General features: G+C 35.0%; 1 protein-coding gene across 41 annotated transcripts in view; it reads right to left on the bottom strand.

Moving 5' to 3' along the window:
- The window catches only part of RIMS2 (regulating synaptic membrane exocytosis 2), a 470125-nt gene that overhangs the window by 331149 nt on the left and 118482 nt on the right, over positions 1-20494 (bottom strand). For all 41 annotated transcript variants that reach the window (XM_051611522.1, XM_051611538.1, XM_051611532.1 and 38 more), the window contains one exon: positions 10254-10564. In XM_051611522.1, the coding sequence (XP_051467482.1) occupies positions 10254-10564 (311 nt within the window). The remainder of the gene's footprint in view (positions 1-10253; positions 10565-20494) is intronic.

Raw genomic sequence — 20494 nt, 5'->3', positions numbered from 1 at the left:
AAAGTAGGCAAGAACGAATGGTTCTGATCTACATTAGTACATCAGTCATTACTGCAATGTAGTCTATCATCATCCAAACCAAATTGCTGAGGAGGACAAGGTGAGACAATGCTAGTTCTGGACTTAATACCCAGAGCTCCCTAGTTTGTTTTAAATGTGTCTCATCTACAAAATATTTCTTCCTTTTACATTGTTTAAGTGACATATCTTCCTCTCTTCCTTCCCACTCAAATTCATGGAGTCTTTATAATTTTTATTCTCCTTTAGGAAAGAATCTTTGCATCAATTAATTTCTTTTTTGCTTTCCGCTTTAATCAAAGATCCAATTTCTTGCTTTAAATATTGAGACATATTTTCTAAATGAAAATAAATTCTCTAATAATTCTATTTACTTGAGCTACGAGACATGGGAAGCACCCAAAATATACATTGTTTTTTAAGGAAAGCAAAGCCAATTTAAATTGGGTTTCTTTCAAGAATTCTTCTTTGTAACAATCATGTTAATGAAGGGTAGAGGAAGATAAATCATTGTATGTCCATTGTAGGAATAAAATACAATTACCTCAGCATGAGGAGGTGAAATTGATTAACTAACTGTTGAGTTGTAATTTTTTATACGTATTGTAGAGGTGAGATTGTTGAATCAATTCCTTTTCTGGCTTAAATATTTTTCAGCTCTAACTGGAGCACAAATACAAAAGTGAGTCAGGTCCATTTTTGCCAGCCCAACACCCCCTGCCAGAGTCAACAAGATTTAATTAAAATTAATCTAACTCTGGGGGGAAAAAAAAAAAAAAAATTGTTTTGTGCACTGATTTGGAACTTTAGTATGCAATGTCCCTCTGAAGCTTCCCAGTTTATTTGGAATTACAAAGCAAATCAGATGCATTCTGCTTTAATCTCATCTGCCTTGATGGCTATTTTTTTCTTTATTTTTTTCAAGTGATCAGCAAGGAAGTCTATAATTTAAAGTCCAGGATTTTCACAAAGTCATTTTAGAATAAAACATCTTTCAGATAAAATGCATTGCTTTCTATCAAAATATTACCATAAGATCTGCTGTGCTTGCTGTTTTCTTTTTGCCACAGAAAACGAATTTTCTGCAGCAAAGTTCATGGTTCGTCTCATTAAAAGCTGCGTAATTTGGCAGATAAACTACATCTAGGGACTCATTCAAGCATCTAATATAAGCTGACAAAACACTGCATCAGAAATTGGGAAAACTGTGTTTGGAGCAACTTAACCTTCTGCTATTCTGTGAAGATGATACACTAACTGAGGTCCCTAATAGCATTTCCAAGAAGCCCTGTGCTGCAGAAATGGGCACTTTCTGATGTCACTTTCTGAAAAAATATGGCATAATTTGAACTAGATGATCTTTAAGGTCCCTCCCAACCTAAGCCATTCTATTATGATTTCAGGGCACAACGCTGCACAGTGTAAAGATGCCAAAAGAAGTTGTGTATACATGACCCACTGTGTACCATACATAGATATTACCTGCAGTTTTAAAACTCCACTTTAGAGAGTCACTGACTTCAGGTCACCTACATTTTCTGCTTAACTTGAAATGACATTGTACTGCACTAGTTTGCTGGAACAGGTAACTGTTGCCTTAAAAATGTCTGTGGTTGTCTTCCTTTTGGTTAGTAAAAATGCAGCGAGGCACAAAATTCAGATTTCTCAAAGCTTGGTAAACAAGTGTCCACTTATTTCACCACAAATCTGAAAGGGCACTTAGGAATGGTTGCAGAATTGCTGGAAATTGAGGAAGAGAGGTGAGCTAGAGCTCCAGGAAAGAAAAACAACTGGGTTAAAGAATAAAAATACGTCTGTCTCTAAGTGAAAGTATTTCATGGGTATATCTTTGAAAACACTTCAGTGTCTAGCCAGAGTCTGGTAAGAACTCACAGAAGTGAGAAAGAAATTATGATACACAAAAGAAAATGAGCCAATCAAATAAAATAGATAGATAGATAGATAGATAGATAGATAGATAGATAGATAGATAGATAGATGATAGATAGATAGATAGATAGATAGATAGATAGATAGATAGATAGATAGATAGATAGATAGATGATAGATAGATAGATAGATAGATAGATAGATAGATAGATAGATAGATAGATAGATATAGATAGATAGATAGATAGATAGATAGATAGATAGATAGATAGATAGATAGATAGAAGACATTTCAGAGTAGACAAAGGGACAAACAAGGATTTGGCTTGAAGAAGGGGTAAAAAAAGAAACAGAATAATCATGCTAAAGGCAAGGTAGAAAACAAAATGGTACTGCTTAACAATGCAATTTTTAATTATTAAAATATAGTCACCTTAGTCCTGAACATTTTGGTTTTGTTATATTTTTCCTCTGATCTGAATTAATAGAATAGATCTACATTTACTAAAGTCATTAAACTTGCCAAGTAAAAAGATAAATTACAACTAAAGAGCACTACAGAAGTGATTGCTTTATCATTTGTGACTTTTAGAGACACAAAGAAAGAGCCAAAGAATTTGTACCAGTAACAATTATGCATTCTTATTTTTTATTTTAATTCAGTCTATATACGTATGACAAAAATTATGAAAATAAAAGGCCGTTCATTGAACTACCTCCTGCAGATTCCAGAGCCACTTTGCTGCCAGAAAACTACAAACTTGAGTAAACTGAATCCTTTATTAAATGTTAGCCCTTTCCCTTGGCTGCACTTCATAGATGTAACTTATTCACCTTTACACAACAATTTTGAAAATAAGAAATTCAAACAAAATGTTATTTATACTTCTGAAGAGAACTTAAACTCCAAAGAGAGCATAGCACAACTAAGGATTGTGAACACAACAGTGAGTTCTAACATTCATTTTGGTGCAAGGTCAACAAAAGAGCACTTTTAAGAAGACATGCTCAACCCAGAAAAGTACAGGCCTCACTAACTTAAAAAATTAAATTGAAAATGCTGCTACCCTCAAATTTTGTTGGTATCGCTTTCTTTCAGGGTCAATTTAGCTAAAAGCAAAACTACATTTAATTTCATGAATGTTAGCCACAGCTAATTCTTAATAAAAATGTTCAATGTTCTGATACATCTGAGACCTGTGTTTACAGATTTAGATTATTAATGGTCTTTTAGCACAACTAAAGACATAGCTGTGATATGTGGAAGCATAACACTGGAATGGAAGGCCAAATTTGGCTTCAAACATATAAAATATCTGCACTGAATATCAAGACTTCCCTGAACTCATTCTGCATAAGACTGAGAAAAGTAAAATTTTATCTGCTCGTTTTCAGTAAGCAGTATGCAGCAAATAAGCATAATTAAGGAAAAAGAAAAAAAAGAAAAAAAGACAACCAAGAAACCAAAACAACAAGTAATCAGTAACAGCAAGCAAAATCCAAACATCATGTTGCAATGGAATTATTTTTGAAAAGGCACTCTTCAGAAAATTGTGAAAATTAATTTCCCTAAAAACAACATGAGATTTGCTCACTGTGGAGAATGATTGCAGACAAGCCCAGGTTGTCACTTAAAGCTGGAATTCTATATTTTGTTATGTTTTTAATTAAATCACTTTAATTTTGAAAATAAACACAGCACTTTTAGATTGTTTATTAAGGTAGCTCTGCTACAGTTAGGGAAGTTCTCTTTTCCTCTCTTCTCAAAACAGATTAGATTTCTCTAACTAAAAAGGATTCTAAATTGCATCTACCACTGGTCAGAGTCCCATTGCTACTCACTACAGATTCTACAGCTAAATAAATGCTGGCTTTAAGCAAAAAAAGGCAAAAAAAAAAAAAAAAGTGTGTTTAATAAAACATCATCAGAAAAAAAGTAACAACAGCTAGCTTATTGGTTGTTCTGCTACTTTGGGGAAAATAGACATGGCAGGAGGGAGGAAAGCAATGACCATCTCAGAAAAATCACACTGAAGTCATGGTGTGGCTGCACATCCTCATCGTTTTGTTAGAATTTTTACTATTCATGTGAGTGGGAGACCCACAAAACTGACATTAGGAGACAAACAAAACTGTACAAGCAATTTAGTTACTCAGAAGACAGTTCTGCAAAGGTAATGGAGACAAAAGGCTGCCTTTCTTTCCCAGAAGTTAGTATAGAATGCAGATGCTACAAACCATCACAACCTATGAATAACAGGTAGAACATACTATAGGTAGACTGGGCTATTAATAAACAATATCAGTACCATTCAGGACCTTCTAACAGAGACTCTGCATGTAGGCATTACAGATAGTACCAAAATCCTTACTCATCTTCATAAATAGGTGCAGCTTAATCTTTGTCACACTTATATTTCATTAAAACTTCTGTACTGAAGGATTCCTGACTTTCTTGGACTCAAGGTAGTTGTTTTCAATAATTAAATACTGCTTTTTCTCTGGCTCCCTTCCCATAAATTTCTATTGCTTCCTCTGGCCATACTTACTATTAATTTCCTTTTCATGCCATTCCAGATTGAGGCAGCAGATAAGCATAGCTTGTTTCTACCTGAAAACTGGACTAGCCATGAAATGTTGATCCGCATCCCTAAACCTATACATACAGAAATTAAATAATTCAGAGAGGATTTCTGTGAAAAAAAAACTAACTCGTTTTTTCTAAATTACTACCTCAAGAATTATGAAAGACAAACAGCACAAGAAACAAAAGCAAAACTACTGAGACTACAGTTTTAAGATTGACATGGATTTTGCTTTACAACTCCAAGGACTGACAACCAAAGTGGTGAAAAATGCTGGAATAGGAGCAGGAAGATGAAAATAAAACTTTATTTGGATGCAGTTCAAATCTCATAAATATAAATCTGCAGTTAATATGTTAAAAATACTGCAGGGTACCACTAATGCACAAATATAGGACCAAGGAAATTTAGTGACAGCTTTTTGCAGTCATGCATGGGAAAGAATTTTCATAAAATTCTAAATTCAACCTGAAAAATACTTGTATGAAGTATTAGTTTTATTCATGAAGTTAAAGAACATCATTATGCTTTCTCTAAAATTGTGGGTTTTTTCTACCAGGGTGGCCAATAACTTGAATTAATTCATGTAAGTTAATTCTTACATAAAGAATTCTAAAAAGATTAAAGACGTTGTCAGCAGGTAGAAAAACATAAGTAAAAAAAAATTAAAATGCCTCTATTCTACTGGAGATTGATGTCAAATATGCTTAATTTCCACAGATCCAAGGAAAAGTTGTATGTTTTTTAAGGCACCAGATCTGGCAACTCAGGTGCTCAGAAATAGAAACAATCATAATCAGAGGCTGTGCTACAGTGTTGTGTCCTCAGTGTTGCAGAAGAAAAATAGTGATAATCTTGGGAAATAGTCAGTTTCCAGTCTTTCAGAAATAAATGTAATTCACTGATTCTTCAACATTACCTTGTCATATTTTACGTTGCACTGAACTACCATCAGTAATGTTCTCAGTGTCAGTTGTTCATAATGCAGCAATTAAAGAAGAGCTATTTCACAAAGATATAACATGAAACAGATGGACACATATTTTCATTTATTTAATTCATGCTGCTCTTTAGTGTTTCTCAGCTAGCTTATGTCTGCTTTTTCCTCTCTCCTCCTCTTCCCTCTTATTTTGTCACACCCTGACATCCCCAACTGCAGTCCCAAAAGACAGAGCCTACACTGCCAACTCATACAGGCACTCCTTCCAAGAACGGAAGCAAAGGGACACAGGGGACCTCTTTCATTCTACTGCCATTACTAATGCAAAAGAATAAAACCTTTGTAAGTGGAAAACATGTACACATTCCATAAAGAATATATGTTAAAAACCTGCATCTTCAGACCCAAATGCCCTGAACAGTTTGCAGCTCTTACTCAGAATAAAATGCATCCTCCAAATCCACTCTAGTGTGCGGAAACCACCATTAAAATCCTCTTTTTTCCTGAGATAAAAAGCATGAGACAAAACAAACTCCCAAAATACATAAGTATCTTTGAAAGGAGAAGGGGAGGAAGAGGGAAGGAGGATATATTTTATCTGTGTCTGCTGGCCTGGAAAATAAATGCTGCTGTTGTGCAACTCTGCAGCTGCTCACTCTCTCAATTTGTTGCTTTCATTCTGGCTTTTATAATTTCATCTCATATCCTTACAGTTAATCTGAAAAGGGTTCAGCCAGCTCTATCTGTTACTCTTGCTTCATAATCTGTAAGATCGTGATCCTTACAGATACCAAGAACCATTTCTCTTATTTTGACATGGCTCATCTTCTCATAGATTCAGCAATAATAAATGGACTAACGAAACATGTAAACAAACTTTCTCACAGTATTTCATCACAAATAAATCAATATCACAAATTCAAAGTCGATATTTTAAAATTCCATTCATATAAAATTATCAAAACCAAAACACTTTATCATTCACATCTACCTGAACTATGTAAGATCATTTCAGATAAGCATTCGATTAGAAATTGTTACGTCATCATAACCTTGCACCGGGAAGTCGCATGGTTAGTTTCCTACTCCAAGATACCTATTGCTTAAAAAGGATTGGGAAATGCCACATATCTAGAAAGGAGGCTTGTGAAGCAACACCTCTGGAATGTCTCAAAAGATTCAGAGTTCAAAATGCGGAACTCATATGTGGAAGATTACTGAAATGGCTTTACAATGGATCCTACTAAAAGCAGGAAAACAAATTATTTTACAACGCAAGTATAGCAACACCACCGAAAGATCTAACAATTCGGGCAAACAAAGTGAAACACAAAAAAGCTTTGTATTATCATTAAGGTTCCCTCTTCCCCAGCTTTTCTTATTGGGATGTTGTACACATTTTACTAGGACATTATAAACATTTACTTTGGCTTAGGCTTTGGAATGAAGAAATCCATTATTTCACAAGCTGATTGCCTGCTACAAAATGACTGAAAAAATATTCTGTATATTCAAATAATTTTCCTGCTCCAAAGAAAACACAATATATTTAATGATAAATAGCCTAGGTCTTGGGAAGATTAAGTACCTTAATGTATTTGCTCAAAATAAAATAAAAAGGAACCCTTTGTATCATCTAGAATAATGTGAAATTGGACAGTGCAAACCAAAGAAGCACAGTGCCTACAGCCATAGGTCTACCATCTGTGCACAGCAGACCTAAGAATGGACCTTCTGAGTCTATGGATTATGTAAAGCAGTATTTTGCATTTCTTTGGTTCACATCACTTGGCAGTTTTCAGGAGGTCTAGCATTATATTACATCAGCATCCATTCTCTGCTCACATAGTTAAGCCTGTGAAAACCACTACACATAGTTACATCTCATCTGCCCTCAGCATAAAATCTCTATGCAATACAAATTATCCTAGTCTTACCTCAAAAAAATGTCAAATATAAGATGGTCAATTACTGAAAGCAATCCAATGGCATGCCTGCTGCATCTGCCTTCTCCATGAGTTTACTACACAGAAAGCAGTAAAAGCACTGTAAGGCAGCTTATAAATATTGGATATTAACTAGGAAAAAAAATAATAATGGAAAATCATTTTGCTAGTGGTAAGTATAACTTGCTCCTGAATAGTTTTTGACTTCTCTTTGCCTCTGTAATGGATCCAATACAAGGAAAACATCCCTGGAGAATGTGCCATCTAAAATCATGCCAGAATTATCTAAGGCAACAAATTTCAGATCAGTCAAAGATCTACAATGAAGTACGTAGCTGTCTGTTTGAACAGTTTGGGATGTATTGATTGCAAATGGGACTGTTGCATACATCAAGGGAACAAAATACTAGTCTAATGCTTGAAAAAACCAAGTATTATTCTAATGACAGTAACAGCATTGATGTTCTTGAGATCCAAGGAATGAATGTTGCCCTTTACTCTGTGATCTACTTGTCTCCAAATGACCAAGATATGATACTTGATATAAAGAACTACTAAGTAATGATTGCTGCACCATCAAAGGAAGATGCAAATGTTTTAAAAAATTTCTCCACAGATTTAAAGAATACAAAAAAACCTGTCATGACAATCCCCCATATAACATGTTTCTCTACTGGCTCTTCTTTCAGTTAATGCTAACCAAAAAAAAAGGTAATATGAAGAATTCAGAAAAAAAGACAAAAGGCCAGAAGCCTTGAGGAAAAGTTATATATAGTTGCTCGACCACTGATGCAAGTTTCAAATGGAGTTTTCTTAACTTGATCAATAATAATAACCAGAACAAATATAAATTTATAAAATTTAATATTAAAATTGTATCAAATTATCATATATATTCTATGCATTGCTTCAGCATAAAGATAATACTATGTTACCTTCTGCTCTTAACAGAGATCGAATGTAATAAAATTGTAAGCCTTTCTAGTGTTTTTGCTGAGAATAGCAATGGCATCACAGCATATATAGGTCCTAACTTGAGGCCTATGCCCATCCTTGAATTCTGGGATAGTCTCTCAGACACATTGACACTCTCCTCTAAAACACCATTTCACCAATCAGACACTGATTAGACATCAAGGAAGAGTCTTTTTTCATTATCTCTAGCAATAATGTGAGCAACGTTAGGGAAGAAAATTATTCAAAAGACTCTCATACCTTCAGTAGCATGCAATATATGTCATAAATATATTCTAAGCATACTTACATATGTTAATTAGGGAGTACTAGTATTAGTATTCAAATAAAACAGGAAGAGCATAATGACTGAAAAAGCAATCTGGATTTAAACTGTATGTTGAGTAGAAGAGATCACAATCAGCAGAATAGTTCTGATTTCAGGCACTAAGTCTACATTCTTCCTGTTGGTAAATGCTTCCTTGTACTGTCCACATTTATCATATAAATCTCCTTAGTGTAAATGCCTATTATATATCTGAATTGAATATCTATTTGTATATCCCTCTTTCTGCATGCATGTAATATAAAAACATTTTCAGAGTTAAATTATTGCTTAAGAAAGGGGTTTTTATCATCACATTATGTATGATACCCTTTTCCTGGCAAAAGTAAGGAAAACAAGGAACCACAATAGAGTAAGTCTCTCCTGCTCCTTAGCATCAAGTTAAGCTGCCAGCTGTATTTCTCAGACACCATGCATACAACTGAGGAGCACGCAGAGCTGAGTACTGAACCCATCATCTGAAATCAGAGCAAAGGGCAACAGGCAGAGTAAGTTCAAAAGGGTGAGATTCATTACACTGAATTGTTCTCCAATAAGACCAGGAATAGGAAATAAAATATGATGGAATACAAGAGGTGAGGGTCAAGGAAAACAATTTTAATTATATTAGCTGTAAAAGATACTATTGTTGTCTAACTTGTTTCAAGCTTGCAGAACAAAGATTGTGATGAGGTGCTAGCTAGGCAGCAGAGGAAGGCTGACAGGTTATACTATAATCTGGCTGCTTAATTCCAAGGCAGGTGGAGGTCTGCAGGGGGAGAGGGTATAATTTCCATGGAAACACTCACTCTCTTTCTTTACTTCTCACCATATTTAAAGTTCTAGTCTCGTCTTGCTTACAAAGAAATAAAATTTATTCAATGAAACAGTTTTTACTTTAGTGTAGTTGCAGAGGTTGAGGGCCTTTTGGTACAACCACATCAGGAAAAGGGAAGGAATTTCCAGCTCCAGCCCCTGGCTAAACTGAGTCTTACTACATTAGCAGTGAAATAGCCACAATTTCAACCAATGCCAAGTAACACTGAGATAAACCAGCAAAGAAGTTGTCATACTAATGAAAATAACTAACAGCAAGAAACTGAGAAACTATGAAAATACCCAAGTTGGTCATCACACAGGATTTCACCACCTTTTATACTGTATACGACAAGTACTACCGGCTGTTTTAATTCCGTAATCTGAACAGCCACCATCTTTCATTAATCTGCCTTTTTGAGACCTATTTTGGATTACTAAATTTCTACTATAAAGTTAGTGGCCACGAAAGAAATATGGTAACATTCTGTGCAGCGCAATAACTATGATTTGACAAAGTTGCAAGAACATGGACAAGCTCTGTCACACTGCTACTGCCAGTTTTCATGTTTTTTTAATGAGAAGGAATGAAGAACAGACGTTGTCCATGACCATCTGAACATAATAACTCCTTGGCTAGTGCTTCTTAGGATTGCTTAAAAAAAACACAGTATTTATTTTATAGACTACAAATAAAAATAAGATAAAACTTAAGAAGATAAAATGTATATCATAAATTCAGCAGATTTTACCAGTATAAAAATTAAATACTTTCTTACCTGTCTGATGTGGTGTCGCTTATTACTTGATGTTTTACACCTGAACCATTCTTAATTGAGTCCTGTCTTGTGAGCCCTTGAGATCTGTTTTTGTCCAGAGCTTGTGTGGATATGTCACCTGATGGTCCTTGGTACGGTGAATGCTCCTGCAGTTTTGCTTTTTTCTCTTGAGGTGCTTCTTCATTCCGCAGGGCTCTAATACCTTCTTGGTCAGGCTGCTGTGGTGCATTTGATCCACTGTTATAGAACCAGGCTCCTGATTTTGTGAGGATTTCTTGTTGTTTTCGGCACAAGTTACATACCCACATTACCTGTTCGGACATATTTAAATGGAAAATCTGTTAGCCTGTGAACACTGCACAGAAAGTTTTCATCAAGCATATATCAACTGATTGTTGCCATTTCCGAAGGTAGAAAGAATACTATTTTAATTCTTTCTATTAAAATTAGAATAGTTTAGCCACAGCACAACAAAATATGACTGTATAACCCTGGAGGAAATTGTTTTAGGAAAAAAACTCAAAGAAAAATACTTTTATTCAGCTTTTGCTTCATCACTTATAAAATAAGGAAAAACCACAGATAGTAGCAATATAATCGAAAAGGATCTAAATATTGACATTCCAATGGCAGTAAATGTAAGATTTGAAAATGAAGACTATAGGTTGAGGATTATAGGAAAAAAAAAAAAAAAAAAAAAAAAAGGACAGAAGTTCATTGAACATTTAATCCATTCTCTTACTAAAGTCAGAGTAAGGAATTTTGGAATAGATCCACTGCTGTTACAAAACAGTAACTTTGTAATTCTTAAAAATGCTCTGTTGATTTCTGTCAGTGGCACTCTGTATCGTATTTACATGAAGAAGCTGACTTCAAGAAGTGACTTGCTTTTCAAAGATGTTGTAAATTAAAACCATTTTGTAAGTAAAGCAACACAATATTTAAGGTGGTGATTCTCTCCACTTCATAGCCAAGATTTAGTTTTCACTGTATACTTACTAAATTATTAAAATTATTACAGCTTCCCAGTAACGAGATCCTGGCTGCAGCAATGAGATTTATTAATCTAAACATGTTTGATTGTGAAGCTTGTGTATCCAACCACCTTAGTCACATGGCAGCACAGGAAATTGCCAGTGCCAATTATCTGTAAGTTAATTTCACATTCAGATCATATGTTTTATGAGAACAAATCAGGATGCAATGAATCTTGCTCAGTCCATCAGAAAAGGCTTCAGAAGCTGCACTCTGTACCTTACTTTTATTCTCCAGGCACTTATCTAACAGAAAATTTGGGCCATGCTGTCTAGTCAAGTCTCAACAAAAATGTATTAATGAAGACTTCATATAGAGTGCTCCTTGGATGCCCACTCCATATTCAGACTCACTGACTGCCTCACAGACTGCCAGGCTGGGGTTGGAAAAGGAGGCATCACTTGCTCATTTAATGGTGGCAATATGCCCCATCCTGGTAAACTTCCTTCTTAACTTTTTATAGTGCTGATACTCCACCTATGAGAACTCCTGCTTACTTATTTTAACAAGACAGAATAAAGTATCAAAGCACTGAGGCTAAAAGAGACTCCCTCAGTAGCAGCTTGCTATCTGAAGTAGGTTAGACATCCTGAGAACAAAGGTTAATACTATGTATGCTTCAGGCCTGAACCATTCAAATGCAAATTCAAGAACAGGTCTGTTTTGTCTTTGCTAATTAAGTAAGAAAGTACATGAAAGCCCCAAACTGAAATTTCAGCACAAAAGACAGAAGTATTTTTGTCCTCTTTAATCAGTAGCAATTAAAAGCCTTTAATATTTCTGCTTGGTTTGTACACAGCTGTAAGAAGTTCTAAAATTTCCATTTATGTGTCAGCACAATGAAAGGACCAGAAGTATACAAATATATAACAATTTGAGTGACTACAAGATAAAATCCCCCAGAGTTTTTTTGTGCCATTTTTCCTTCACTTATTAGATATTAAAATGTCACAGAAATTAGATATCACCATCTAAACACTTGAGCAACTATGTCCTTGGCTGACAGCAACATTTTGTCCCAGGACAATGAACTCCTGGATGACCAGTATTTTTTTCTTGTATCCAACAGAATGAGAGGTCCTTCTGAATGAATATGATTTAGTATCTCCTCCTCTAAAAGCAGAATCAGGAAGAGTACTCCTGAGTACTAACCTCTTCCTCGTGACACAAAGTCTAGTGGCCTGTTTCAATATAAATCTCAGCTCCTGCCAAACTAGGTAGATGATGATGTACAGCAGGACACAGCAATGCAAGTGTCAGCACCGTGAGATTCATATGAAACAAGCACGTATTTTATTATAAAAGTTTGATCAAACCCAGTCCCTGATTCAAGATGCTCTGCCCATCTTTGTTCTTGCTATCTATTGTATCATCATCTTTTATTTTATTTCCACCTCTACAGCTTGGAAGCTGTTTTTCACTGACTGTCAGTGACACTTCAATGAAGACATCATATTATCTCCAGGCCCTGCTGAAGTCAAACTGGTTCCAACTGTTTCCATTGTGCAGTGTTTCTTACAGACTACAAAAGTAATTGGGTCAGACCTGAAGGAAACAGTATGAGCACTTAAACTAAAAGCATCTAATGAAAAAAACAGAATTATTTTTTTAAACAGAAAAATTTACTTAAGGTATTACATATTGAAAAAAAATTCAGGCACACAGCATGAAAACAGCACATATTTATGTATTTTGCACATCTGCTTTTCTAAGAGTGTTTCATAATATTTATAGCTAATATTTCTGATAAAACCTTATTTTGAATGTATTTTCAAGATGTAGACTTCCATAGTGTTGACCCAAGCAGTATAATTTTAGCTTCAAATAATCACACAAAATGAGCAGGATGGCAACTGTCACACACACATAGAAATGTATGTACTTTCAGTGAGCACTGAAATTCCAGCCCTTAATTAGAACAGGGCTAAACTGACTTGTCTGTCTTATCACAGCATGTAGAAATACTCCTGCAATTTAAAAAATGCTGGTAATTTACAGTGCAGACCTTTCAATTAAATGACAGACACGCTTGTAAGGTAGTGTCATAAGAGCACAGATGGGAAGGTGGCATATTCCTGGACAGGAATTCTTCTTCCCCTCAGGTAGCTTCCACAGAGAACTCAGCAGCTCACACACACACACAGAGAAGGTCGGTCCCCACCAGGTCACTGCCAGGACAGAGCATTTCCTGTGACTGTGACAGCACCACAGCATAAAAGGGAAGGGGAGTGGATTGCATGTTTAATATATGCTTTGTGACATCTGTAAAGAGGAACTACGTGATTTTCCCTTTTAAATTTTATTACAATGGGATAATCCATAACATTAGAAATCTGCACTCCAAAGTAGCCACGATATCTACCATACCCATTTTCAAATCTATTAACCACCAAATCTATTAACCAACAGTCGTGAACACGTTTTGTACACAAACACCAGTGTTACAATTTGTGGGTGTCAGTTCCACTCCTCACTGCCATTTTGAAAAGGAAAACTTGAACAGAAATCTGCTCTCGAACATCTAGTTATTATTTAAATATTAGTTTAAAACTAGAATCTAAAGTGCTAGTGGCACTGTATCGAGATGTGCATTTTGGTACAAAAGGCTGAAACACCACCTAGTGCCTCGGATAAGAACTGCTGAAGCTCTTTTCAAATCACTTTATACTGTGAAGTGTGAAAAAACCCACACTAAGTATATCTAGCCTGATATTTTCACATTAAATCTTAATTTAATTTAAATTTTAAGACAAATTTCTGTTTTTATAAAACACAAGAATTTCGATTACACAGGTTTACCTCAAACCTTCCATGTGCTTCCGTACAAGAACACTAATTCCGTAGAGGGAACTAACAAATTCTAATTTTTTATTTCTTCACGAGTTTTTACAAGATTACTCATAATACTACCAAAAGCTTTCATCACATAGTATTAGAACTTTTTATTACATAAGTCACAGAAAACAAATTCTGCAAAACCTGCAATAATCAGACACTTCACATCTACACATCAGACAGAACTAATGCACACCAAAAAAATCACTCCTGTGTATTGTCCTGAAAACTCTGCAAATTTGTCTATTAGATGAAATTTTTTTAAACACATTTCACACACCACTTTTAACACAACATATGGAAAATATATTTATAAATAAATTATATCTGCAGACATTTTAAGGCAAAAATTCTGTAATGTAATAAAAAGGATACAGTATGGCAATCATTTTAATATTTTCAGGTAAATTGTGTGAAAAGACAGCTACCCAACAACACATTATTCACTGGTCCCCTAAGTATATTTATAGATGGTTTAACCCTAAGTTTAAGGGCAAAACAGAAATCTTACTTTACTTAAGATTAAATTAAAAGGCACAGTATATTTGATTACATATCAGCCTTTGCTTGATAGCTTAGACACTACAATATAAGAAATAACTACACCAAATCATCCTCAGCCTGCAGAACATTACTTTGAATTACAGGTGTGCAGAGGTGCAAAATCATACTGGATGGCTTCCCTAGGACACTAAGGCTTATTATAATGTTTTTACCAAACCTCTTGGAGTTCATCTGCTTGGCAGAAGCACCTATTATATTAGCATTATATTAACTGCTGTGCTTGCTGCCAGTGTTCTTCATAAAATTTCACTTTGTTTAAATACGTATGCATATTAATTTTTTTTCCTCGTATTTTATGTAAGATATGATTTCTTAAACATTCCATAAGGTAACAACAATACAGCATTGAAAAGAAGGGGAGAAAAAAGGAAGAGAAGGAAAACTTTTTGCTTGGGTTCAGCATCAAGGTAACTAATTATGTTTACCTAGATACTAAAGTTAGTCCCTTTTTTTATTTTTCAGTCTGTCACAGATACAAAACAACCTCATTTCACCATGGAGCAGAGCAACATCTGAAGCCACCCTGTACCCAGGAAGTTTCTTCAAGGCAGGAGTACTTCATCTCTCCATTAGTCATGACGATGACTTGGAATGGACACTGCCAAATCAGCACTGGCACTCAGTAACATGAGTCAGCTTCCTCTGTTCAGTCACAGAAGTTACCATTATATAGCAAATCTACGCATCTTTGGCCAATATGTCCCCAGTATAAGTAGGGCCCAATGGTATATTCCTTACCTCTACTGATTTCTGCTGATCTTTCACCACTTCGCCTATTTGAAACATAACAGTGATTCCAAAGAATTGTAAGTTTAATCAGTGAGTCTTCTGGTTATGGGACTGCAAGGATCACTTTGAACATTGTCTCCCCCAAAAATGAGTTTGAATTGCTTTTCTGGTTATTGATTTGTTTCTGAATACATTAAAAAAACCCAAAATTTTCCAGTAAAATAATGACAGCACTACTCGTTGTCCCTGTCAGAAGTAAAACTTTTAACTGTGCATATTAATTAGAGTTCAAACCTCTTTGAAATAAAAGACTTCTTTAAGTTAGCTAAAATATAAAATCCTTTTGGTTCCATACGCCACCAAAAAATGGCTCATGTTTGCTCTGAAAATCAGTAAGTTGCTTTTCCCCCCTGTCTGAAATCTGTATTATGTCTTATAGTTAAGAGTACTGATTTCCATTCTTGGTTAGAGAAAATTTGTATTCATTTCTATGAGGTGCTTCCTTTAAAATGTTTAATTTTTGTATTCCTTTGCAATGGAAGCGATTGCTTAAACTGTGTAAAACTTATACAAAGCATGTGCTATCAATAGCCAACATTCATAATTCTGGAAAACACAGAGGTTTTTACAATGGCTCGAGGATTTAGGGCTCATCTATAGCAACATCATTCTAAAGCCTCAGGTCCAGATTACTAATGCATCTTTTGTAGTGTACTAAAATCTCCTTTAAAGACACAAATTCATTATTGTTGAAAGAATGGAATAAATTGCACCTACTTTATTATCATACATTGCTAACAATATCTGGATATTTTTTTTTAATGAAGCACAAAGTTTTCCAATTAATTTTATTGTTGACCGTACAAGTAAGTCATCATCATGTGAACATGAGGACCCACCCATCATCAGTTTCTAGTTTTTTTCACAGAAATCTTGAGGGGTTTTTTCTGTTGTTTTCTTTCCAAGCACCTAGCCTTTTTTCAAATAAAATTTTTCTCTTTGCTTTTCTGGTGTCAATCTTACTTTGAGCAGGAGGTTGAACTAGATAAATCTCGGGTCCCTTCCAAATGGAATGATTCTATGATCATTTACAACTGCAATTTGGTAACTGTTTTTCTACATAAAAATAAATACAAAGTAACTGTTTTAATGTCAACAAAACAAATCTGAATTTATTTGATTGTAACCGAGAAGAAAATCTTGCAGTGTTTACAGAACTGTGAAATATTTATTAAAGATGGCTTAGTTTTTTTACTTTGTATCCATTTTACTGCTTCCTTTTCAAAGCAAAATGAATCTGCAAGATTTCATATTCTATAAGAAGAAATTCATAACAATTGACATTGCATGGTTGCTTCTCCTGCAATCAAAAGACTGTAGATTAGAGAGGTTTACACTGGACATTAGGAAGCATTTATTTATGGAGAGGGTGGTCAAACACTGGAACAGGCTTCCTAGAGAGGTGGTTTATGCCCCAAGCTCATCAGTGTTTAAGAGGCATTTTAAAATGTCCTTAATAACATGCTTCAACTTTTGGTCAACCCTGCATTGGTCAGGCAGTTGGACAAGATAGTTGTTGTAGGTATCTCCTTAAATTAAATATTCTATTCCATTCTATTCCATTCCATTCTATTCCCATAGCAGAGGTTATACCTTGGTATTCATCCATGGAACTCTACCTTATTAATTCAATAAAATCTGAGGGATACCTTCACCCTTCATGTCACACCATTTCCTCTGTGAAATGAAAGCATTCAGTCAACTAAGTACCTTACAGGAGCAAAGATAATCTCTGAACTTGTGTTATAAGACTTGATGAAGATTACCTATTTTTTCAATATTTTGCTATGCCGCTAGTCTGTGCTATGGTACTTTCACTTTCATGCAAGTGATAAAGTTATAATCAGTTTGACCAAATGCCAAAACTGGTATAATGCTTATTGACCCTATATCCATAATTGCATACAGATACCAGTCCCCCAAAATTGCATTAAATACCATCAGGACTCCCATACCACTTAACAAAAGTAGGAAAGCTTACAATAATGGTATGAGACTAATATCTTTAAATTTCTTGTAAAGGACACGTATTTGTACACCAAAAAAACCATGCATACTGAGAGGATGAGTATACTATACATTTGCTCTTGAGTTTGTGCTGAATGCATATATTATGTATGAAAAGTTATGACGGTCATTAACAAACAAGTCAGCATAAGTATACCCATTCTTGTGCATGCATTTGATACAGTATATAGTTAACATGACTGTATTTTAAGAGAAAAATACTGTAAATTACTACAATTTTTAAAAGGTGTACTCAGTCATTTGTACTAATGCTTTTACTTGCCCTAATGGACAGTGCATCAATTTTGTATCAATTTTTTTTTATTATTCCTAAGGCATATACCAGCAATTTTGTTCATACTTTTTTTCAGCTAAGAGTGGAATTAATGAATAAGACATCTGACTAAGAAATCAGATTATTTGTGTTCAAAGAAAAAGGTCTCCACATGCACAGTAGGAATAGAAGCTGTTGGAACACTAGTCCAGGTGGGTTAGTATGAGCCAGAATATCCTAAAGTATACTGTGCAGAAAGAAGCAGTTCACTTGTAAAATAACTGATATGCGTGGTGGATCACTGGAACAGGTTGCCTAGAGATGTAGTGGTGGCCTCATCCCGGGAGACATTCAAGATCAGGCTTGATGGGGCTCTGAGGAATCTTGTCTATTTGGAGACGTTCCTGCTTATTGTAGGAGCGTTGGACTAGATGACCTTTATAGGTCACTTCCAACCCAATACATTCTAGGATTCTATGATTCTGTATTCTTCAAGATCTCTAAAGTCATTACATTGCTTTTTTCATTACCGCACAGGCACAGTTCAGCATTGTCCACTCTAAAGTGCTTCTATCAATGCCAGTGGAAACAGCACCTAATCTCTGCAGGGTGCCATAGTGACCATACACGACTCCTTCAAGAGCTTTTGTGGTTTCATGAAGATTTAGATGCTGTAAAGATTTACAGTGAGGAAATTACTAATGTGAAAACAGGTATCATCTGGACATAGTACACACCGGTGAGTTTTACATCTCAGCAAACAGAGCTGCACTGCTTCCAAAACAGTTGCAAGCACACACAGTTTACACCACAGGACCACGAGGGCTCGTTAAGGAAGTGCAATGGGTTTGGGCATGAAAACAAACTTGCCAAAAGTGAACATGGTGCAACACAATTCCACAAAGTCTTCCTTTAGCCCTGGAAACTTGCATAATTAATTAATTACACAAAACTGTTAACTAATAACACAGAATGTACACAGAATAACTGTACACACTAATAACACAGAACAGGTGACCAAACCACACCCTTACTAAAGTTTCAGATTTGTAATAATATTTAGGAAAGCAAGACAACTGAACATGCCTTTGATGACACTTTTCCCAGCAAGTTTAAGCTCACTAAATAAATATGCCAGATATAAAGAGACCTCATATATTGACTCCAGTTGTCTGCTCCTTCAGGCAACAGCATTTTTTTTTAACTTGATAATTTATTAAAATTCCATCTTAAAATAGATTTAAGAAAAATATATATCAAATAGATTTTGCTCTTTCAGGCTATAACTATACTAGCAAGGCACAATCATGTTACAGGCCCAGCTGCTGGCCCATGACTGCTGGGTAATTCTTATGCTTCCTGGCACAATTAGGCCTTTGCTAACCAGCATCTCCTGGGCGATGGTGGCACACAGTGCAGGAGAACAGCATGGACCAAGAACTGCTCCTAATATGCAGCTTGGATGCAACTATTCTGCTACAGAAATCAGAATTCAAGGAGGGCTAATAAGCAGGAATGAGCCACACTGGAGTCTGGCCTGTAGTTCAGAGTAGAAATTCTTAGTCGTCCTTAAATTCCTGATTTTACACTTAGTGCTATTTAATCTCTTATTTTTACTATTGGAGTTCACAAGGTTATCTGGTTCTGTATTACATGTTATATTGTTGTTCCCCTATATTACTAAGTATCCAACTTTATGTCACCCGTCTATATAATTACAGCATTCCTGTTCTCTACGCCAAGGCCACTAGTGAAAATAATGAAGATCTTTTCCCAGTACTAATGCTTGAGGAAATCAGCTGGGAAGTTGCTTATAGCTTTTCCCTCTATAGCATTATTCAATTAATCCTCATTGTTTCAGTTTAACCAGTAATTTGTAGGTGGTCTTGTATCATTTAATCTTCTGCAAAGAAGTTACAGTTAATTGTTACACTCTAATCTCTTGCCATCCCTGCACACACACACACACACACACGAGTTCCTTGAATTCCTCAGTTCAGCTGGTTTTGCCTATTTGCTCCTTAATTCCCCCAAAATTAATTATCTTTATAAAGACTGTTGTTAGAGGAACTTTGCTGATGGATTAAAAATCTGTGATGAAGGAAAGGCAACTAAATCTTTTGTAGAAAAATACAAATAGATAGCTATGGCTTATGAAAGGTAATATAAATAGACATTAGAATTATTAATTTTCAACAGTTTTGTAGCAAAACAATGCTAACAGTTTATAACACAAATCCAGAATATCTGAAAATATTGGTTTATTTAAGAAAATATTATTATAATATTTTCTTATTTTTTAAAATATTTTAATAATAATTAATTCAGGTAATATAAGTACTGGTTTCCACCAGATTTGGCACATAATAGAAATAATCCAAATTAGAGTTCCAAGTTGTTTTACTTTACAAAGATTTTTACCTTCAAAGGCACTGGTACAAATATTCAGATTTCTTACAGTGATCTGATTTTGAGACTTCTGTTGATTGAAGTCTCAATTAGACAATATTTGTGCCTCTTTGTGTTCAAAGTTCTGTACTAGTGTCACAGCTTCATTAAGGAACCAGCTAATAAAAATAACAAATTATCTACACCACAGAGGTTCTGAGTATATCCATTAGTAATGCTTGCAAACTGTCAGAAGATGAATGGCACTAAGTATTCACAGCTTATTTAGTACTGCAAGACATGGTATCAACATCAACAAGAGGCCAAAAAGGAAAAAAAAATGTGACAG

This window comes from Apus apus, chromosome 2 (assembly GCF_020740795.1).
Source record: "Apus apus isolate bApuApu2 chromosome 2, bApuApu2.pri.cur, whole genome shotgun sequence".
NCBI classification, from domain to species: Eukaryota; Metazoa; Chordata; class Aves; order Apodiformes; family Apodidae; genus Apus; species Apus apus.
This window is presented reverse-complemented; position numbering and strand designations above follow the sequence as displayed.